This window comes from Pteropus alecto, unplaced genomic scaffold, assembly GCF_000325575.1.
Source record: "Pteropus alecto unplaced genomic scaffold, ASM32557v1 scaffold185, whole genome shotgun sequence".
NCBI classification, from domain to species: domain Eukaryota; kingdom Metazoa; phylum Chordata; class Mammalia; order Chiroptera; family Pteropodidae; genus Pteropus; species Pteropus alecto.
The window spans coordinates 11,474,253-11,481,567 of record NW_006438088.1 but is presented as its reverse complement, the minus strand read 5'-3'; the positions used below and the strand labels follow the sequence as shown (position 1 = coordinate 11,481,567).

The 7,315-nt window shown below is 45.0% G+C and overlaps 1 protein-coding gene across 2 annotated transcripts in view; it reads right to left on the bottom strand.

The window, feature by feature from the left end:
- Positions 1-2,530, bottom strand: part of LOC102891704 (serine/threonine-protein kinase Sgk1) — an 8,339-nt gene extending 5,809 nt beyond the window's left edge. The window contains exon 1 of one of the 2 annotated variants that reach the window (XM_015592134.2): positions 2,342-2,530. In XM_015592134.2, coding sequence (XP_015447620.1) covers positions 2,342-2,375 — 34 coding nt within the window. In that variant the 5' untranslated portion in view covers positions 2,376-2,530. Of the gene's footprint in view, positions 1-568; positions 1,009-2,341 lie in introns of those variants that run through there. The other variant, XM_006915397.3, reaches the window with a different exon arrangement.
- Positions 2,531-7,315: the final 4,785 nt, after the last annotated feature.

Sequence of the window (7,315 nt, the reverse complement as noted above, 5' to 3'; positions counted from 1 at the left end):
TGCGACCGCCCGGGGAGGGCTCGTAGCGGGGCGATCATCAACCTCTTTCGCTCCAGGGCTTGAGTGAGGGAAACCGCAAGCGGAGCGGGTGGGAGAGGAGGAGAGCCTGGGGTAAATTTCCACCTTTCTCATTTATTCCGCCCTGCGAGGAAATCAGAGTCTCTGCACCGCGGCGCGTTCCGCCCGGTGCGCGCCAGCCGGGTGTTCTGCGCCCGCTCTGGTTCTCAAACCCTGACTTCAGATTCGCTCCCGGCCCCGACACCGACCCTCTCTCCAGATTCCCTCGGCAACCTCTTTTGCCCTCGTCTGGCGGCCACGCGCCACCAGCCGGGGTTATCTCTGGGGCGCAGGGTGACCGCGCCGAAGGAGGATGGCCCCGCGCGCCCTTCTCTTCGGGGTTAGCCCGAGGCTAGGGCGCCCAGCCAGTCCCCCGCTCCTGCCGTCCCCTCCCCATCACCCCGTCTCATCCCTTCATTGCTCAGAATGACCGCAAACACCCAGTCCCTCACGCCTTCCCTGACCAACTAGCGGGGTGCGACACAGGTCCCCGCGGGCCGGTGGCGCTTACCCAGTCCGGTCAGCAAGAAGGACTCGCTCCTTTTCTGCGCCTCGGCCCTCTTTTTGTGGCGGGGCCGGAGCAGGGACTCGAGCCGGGCCCTGGCTAGCGCGCCTTGCATCTCCCCCATGGAGAGCGGCGGCCGGGCGCGCAGCCGGCGAGGGCGACGAGAGAACACTGACGTTTCCTTGAAGGAGCCGCCGTGACTCAGGCCGGGCAAGATTTCCTGCCCGGAGTCCCAAAACAAACAAATGGCCCTTGTGCACCGCCGAGTCCCTTCCGAAAACGCCTTTTTTGTGCTTTTGGCCAAAGCCAAGCAAGGCTGAAAAATCCCAGAACTTGGAAGAGGAGGAAGGAAAGAAAGAGGGAAGGGGGAGGGAGAGGTCAGGAATGTGTAGGGGAGGGGGCGGAAATAAAATTCGTCTCTGCACTAAGGGGAAAAAAAAATACAATGTGCATTGCACTTTTTTTTCTATAAAGTAATCTCTAAGAACATTCTGTCCTTTCCGCATGTAGTTTTTTTCCTTGCATTTTTAATCCTCACCATGCCGAGAACACGTGAAGAAGTGGCAAGTGAGGGGAGCGGTGGCTCCACTCAGGGGGCCGACCTGGCGTAACCCCGGGGCGGCGAGGACCGCGCGGGATCTGCATTCCGGGGCATCGTCGACTCCTCGGATTCATTCTCCCGCTCTCCCACTTGAAAACTCCGCAAGGTCACATTACATTGTCTTAAAATCCCTCTTCTCCCCTACCCCTCCCGTTTATTTCAAGGGCTGGCCCAGGAGTCTTCTTTCAGTTTTACCACCTGGCTCTTTCTCTCAAGTCCCGGATAAACTGACTCGTTAGCTCCTGAAAGATTAGCCGGGAGCCTCGGCTCCATAAAGCAGAGGAGAGAGGGAAGCTCGGCAGAGCGACGGCTCGGTGCCTAACCCCGCTGCCGGGAGCGGGGAGATGCCTGGGAGCTGCAGTCTGACCTCCTGCGCGAGGAGTCGCGCCAGCGCTGGCCTGGACGCCCTAAACAGTGCCACTGGCCAGGAGCGAGGAGACTGCTGCAAGTTACTAAAATTTGCTGGGCTAGGTACCTGGCTTTCGCTGATGCTGTCGGCTGTGGCTGCCCTGCCGTGACCCCTTACTGCCAACGGCCCTGCCATTTCAGAATTCCCTAGTGGTTCAGAAATACTAGGTGTCAAACCAAGAATAGCATCGAAGCAGGTTTTCTTTGGTCCTGGACAGGGATTTGCTTTGCAGGCACAACTACCTTATTTGCCCTAATATGATCTGTAGCCTCAACTCTTCTTGGTTTGCTCAGTTACAGCAGTCCCACACTGAGAGAAGAGAACATACATCCTTTCTCCTGGAGACAGGCTGAGAAATTTGTCTCAGTATCCGCTCTTGAGAAAGCTCTTACTATTGCCTGAAATTGACGCTTCAACCTAAAGCAAGGTTTGGGAAACTCCCAGTCACACTTACTGGCCCACTTCTGCTTCCTCTTACAATAGGTTCTTCATGTAATATAATAACTTCAACAAGCCTAGCCCAGCCCTGCTCCCACACCATTCTTTGCCCTTTGGAGAGAGCAAATTTTGCAAAGACTGCTCAGAAACACCAACCTGCACAAAGATTTCTGCTTGTTTGCTTTTAAAGCATTAAATTAAGAAACCTTCCATCAGACCCTCCCCTACGATTCATGTCCTGTGCCTTCCCCATGCCAGGTAACCCCAAATCCTCTGAAGTATCTTTGTTTTATCCATTTCATTCAAATTATAGTAATAAAAGCAGACAAACCTTTCAAAGGGGACTTTATAGCCTCCTCTTTCATTCTTCAGGTTATCTAGGATATGAAGGTTGGAGATTATTTCCTGGAGGTTGGAGGTAGGTAGAGCTCAGGGTTGGAGTACCCTCTTGCTATGTGCCTGATAAGGCTGCAGGCTGAGATGACATGGGAGCACGAGTCAGAGGTGGGTGTCCCTACTCTGTTAATCAACCTCACTTTATATAAAGGCAATTTACATACAGGAAGGGAGCAAGCTGCAAAGTTCAACACTGGGCCATTTATTCCCTCCATTGCAACATCACCAGAAAATTACAGTCGTCGGCATCCTGGGTTTATTACACCCCCAGCAAGACACACAAAAATGTAACCTGACTGATTATCATCACAGATCAGTCTAGAGAATCAAAACACATGCTCAGGGTTCATTTTCTCAAAGAAGCTCTGCCTCTCCAGCATGCATTCCAGGAAGAACATGGAATTTCAGTTAGAGGGCTCTAAGTGGAATAGAAAGGAGGCACAACCATATGATTTGTGGTTGGAACAGAAAAGAAATGTCTGATGTGTTCCCTCCTCCCCCTACTCTAACGTTGAGCGGTTGGAGACGAACGGTCTGCAAAACTTATCATTTAACGGAGAGAATCAAGTTGTTGAGACTGGCTTTTCTTCCAACCGGATACCTTATGGGTGGAGCAGGCGCCCCCTGTTCTGTCCCAGCAACCCACTAAGACTTCCCAACAGGAAGGTGACACACGGCGGGTGTACAGGGCAGGGGGGAGGTAGACGAGGGAACTGTGTGTGACGCGCGCCTATTAACTCTGTACAGGCTTTAGGTTGCCCTGTGGCCGCTATTCAAACGCTTGATCTGTTTCTTCCTTCCCGTCGCCAGCCTCTTTCTTTGGTCCAGATAGTCCTCCTACCCGGAGGAATCCGGCTCCTTCCCTCTTATTCTCTGGTGGCGAAGTGGCCAGAGTTGCGTCACAAAACTCGGCTTGTAAATGCAAACTAGAGGGCGATCGCGTTCTCTAAGAGAGCCACTCTGGAATGTAAGATTTCCCTCACTTCTCTCCTGAGGTTTAATCAGTTCCAGATAATTTCTCTACAACACCTTGTGCAATCATAGAAAATATAGACGGCTTGATATGAAATAGGCTAATTACCTCCTCACTCCCGCAAGCCAGTCCTCTCACATTCAGGCCTCATACTGGGCAAACTGCAATCAAAACTCTCAAATGGAAATGATTGGTCAGGATGGAAAGTTTACACTGAAACAAAACATTTTCTAGTGCGTGTGTATTTTAATACTTCAGAAAATCATTTTAGCTCTTCTACTTTATTTTTTCTTAATGATGGACTGTAAAAACTAAAATCTGAAACTTTTACTGAGACTTGACCCTTTGCATTTAATTTAAAGGCTCGGCAAACAAATTACTGGTATTTCTCAACATATTAAAGGAAATATATTTTTAAATATTTTTGTAAGGACTTAACTATATCCGCACTTGGACTACTTCTTAACTGTGTCAGCTGTTGTGTTAGTCTTCCTTCCCTAGATACGATATTTGATTGATAATAGAGCAATTGTTTTGTATTGCTCAAAATGTTACAAATTCTAGAACAATCCTGTGCAGTTTAGTTTCATGAATCATAATTATTGATTCATTAGTTGATGTTTATAGAATTCTTTCCCTGGAGCATCACCAAAGAAAGTACATAGAAATGCCAGAAAACATAGTTATTACTTTAGAGAGCAACTAAATGGATTCATTTTGGTTTAAGATTATCACTAAGTGCATGTCTTTTTTACAGTATTCGTCAAACATAAAATGATGACAAATGAGTTTATTCAGGATAGCTGTCATAGATAAGTAACTAGCAATGATAATTAAATAAATGTTTACTTAAAGAACACAGGTTCTATAGTGATTGTTACCTTCCATATTCATTCATAATTGTCAAAACTGACATGCATAAAGGAGATAAGAATGTGATACAGTGCATAACTAAGAACACATTATCTAGAATAATAGTGTTAAGAGTTATTTAAACCCACAAAACTACATGGTTTACAGATGCAGGGCTCGTTTTTTCCCCCAAGACAGTGGTTTGAAAAACAAGACTATACACATAAGAACCCTGAAATAGGGTTCTGTTAAATAATGTGCATGTAACTGTCCAGTCTGGAGGTCTTACATTATTTTTCCCTAACGGCATTTTTTTAACTATTAAAGGTTATGCAATTATTGTTATTTTTCTTCTGAATTGAGCAGATAATAGGCAAAGTTCTCAAGGAGCAAAACTTCCTTTCAGGACCAAATTGGTCTTCTTTCTGTATCCTTTTGTCACTTTAGTTGATCCTATGCCTCTCCCACTTCCCACCCACAGCACCGGCACACCATGTAGTCCCCCATACTTTGAAATATTGCCTCTCACTCTCCTTCCCACTAATGCCAACTCTCTTAAAGCCCTGCTCTCAGCTAATGGCTACAGGAGATGTTGACCACACCTTCTCTCCCTCCCTCCCTCTCCCCCTCTCTCCCTCCCCCCTCCCTCCAGACATCCATCCGTCCAACCATCCATCCGTCCTTCCTTCCTTCCTTCCTTCTATCCTCCGTCCCTTCTTCTCTCACTGCTGCTTCCCTTTCATTCATTCATGCAAACATTTAAAAAGCACTTAAGTACAAATACTAAGATCAAGGAACACAAATATGAGTAATCCAGTTATCGGACTTTACAAAACTGTCATTCTAAGTGGGGACACATACACACAACTTATGATACAACACAATGAGTGTTAAAACAGAAGTCTAAGCAATCAGCCAGAGTAGAACAGAGGAATTTTCTAAAGGGGAGAAACAGCAGGAAGGGAATTGTTGAGGAAAGTCTCCACAAAGAAATGATATTTGGGCTGATCCCGGAAAGACCAGCTTGGTATAAAAGAGGAAAGTTGTTCTAAGCAGAAGCAAAAGTTTCGTACCAAACTCTAAGGTGACGTGCAGCATCTGTGGAATAATTTGGAATTACGGTCCTTACTCAGACCTTACACACAAGCAAAATGTATACTGTCCAGTTGCCGCTACTGCTGAGGTAGGAAAACCACACTTTCAAGTGAAATTAAAAAGATCTTAGCTGGCACAATCTGCTTCTCTCTCTCACTGTTCCTCCTCCCCCGCCCCGCCCCCCCCCAATAAATTTATGTCTTAAAAATATATCCATCTGAAGGACTGCCAATTGTTATCCTGTACCTCTGTGTCTGGTACAGCTCTAGACATGGTTGGAGTTCATTTATTCATTTGTCAACGGATTCGTCTAGAATTATGCATCACACACTATGCTAGATGCAGTAGTAAACATGAGCTCACAAGGTGAAGGGCAGTTGGGGAATTGCCTCTAACAGTACATCGAGGCCTAGTATCAAAAGATCTAAAAGCTACCAAGGAAATTCCCTTCACCAAGGCTTTTAAAGTAACACATTCCAATGTGTTTGGAGACTTAATTCAACTATAACTCGTTCTATTAAGAATATTTGCTTTTTAAAAAATACCCCTATCTCATTAAAAATGAACAAACTTACATACACAAACATATAAGGGGGTGTTGGAAGTTGGAATGGGGAAATTTATGCAGTTGGAAGATGGATGAAAGCTTAGACAAGCATGGTTATGTTCTAGCACAGAGACTAATGATATTTCCTAGTCGATCACACCAATCTTCTGTACCCATCCCTTCTAGAAAATTGGGCCACAGGAAAGTGGGCAGAGCAGGTGGGGACATGATTTCGTAGTAAATTTTTAAATTTCAATCAAGGGATAATTAAAGAAGGAGGCCAGTGGTAGCTCTTGACGTGGGAGGAATGGGAATCTAGCTAGCCACAAACCAATGGGTTTATAATGGGCTGAAAACTCACCTCATCCCCATCTTTGGAATGTTGTCAATGTGTAATGTAGCATAAGTCAATGAATAATAAATAAAAATAATGACTGTCAACTAGAATACAATATGAAGGGCAAACAATAACACATATTTGACAGCTTTATATTTAGATCTCAGGATTGGCCTGGAAAATGACACCCAGGGAATTTTTTTACATGATTATAAAAAATGATACAAAAGAAAGTGGAAAATTTTAAAGTCAAAATTCAATATTATCTGCAACTTTCTAAACCCAAGAGAACTATGACCTTATTGAAAGCCTTATACTATTATGGACATAGCTTCAGTTTTAGGCATTTATTGTAGGCATTTATTCATTATTAGGCACTTGCATTTTAAAAGATCTTTTTGTTTAATTTAAAAAAAAATACTTTGTAATGACAAAACTTCCGGTATTATGGCAAGGTGTACCAGAGAGCTTTGGGCTGGGGAGCTTCTCCCTTCACTCTACCCAGGGAGAATCCACATGCCCACTTGTTTCCCCTACTAGTTCTGCAGCACGGCATCCAGACAGCAGCACAGGCCTTGGAATTTCTTTGCAGACTGAATCCTTGGGATACAGATATTAAACTTGTAACCTACATGAAGAAAGTATAAAGGGCTGTCTTTTACCCCCACTTTATTTACAAAGTGCCAATAGTAAATAAGGAGCCTGGATTTCTGGTAGACATCTTGTGCCAAACTAAAGTGAAACCCAAAGCTTTAATTGGCTCAATGTAAATCTCTCCCCATTTCTGACCATATAATCTAGTGAGAAGCAGCAGAAATTCAGCCCGCCCCTAAGGACTATTTCCTGTAAACACTGCCTACAAATTGCAGCAACAAAATAAGACAACGGTAACAGTAACCAGCAGTGGAAAAACCACAGACAGGATGGGATGGCTGGCAGAAGGTTGACTGGTGTCATTTTAATGTTAAACAATTTAGGGATTTTTTTTTTTTAAATTATTATTTCAACCCTGAATATAAGCTACATAAATGTTTATCCCATCTCCCACAGCAAGCTCAGGAGTGTCAGTAGCAAGCTGAAGGTATGCTTTATAGGCTACAACTAA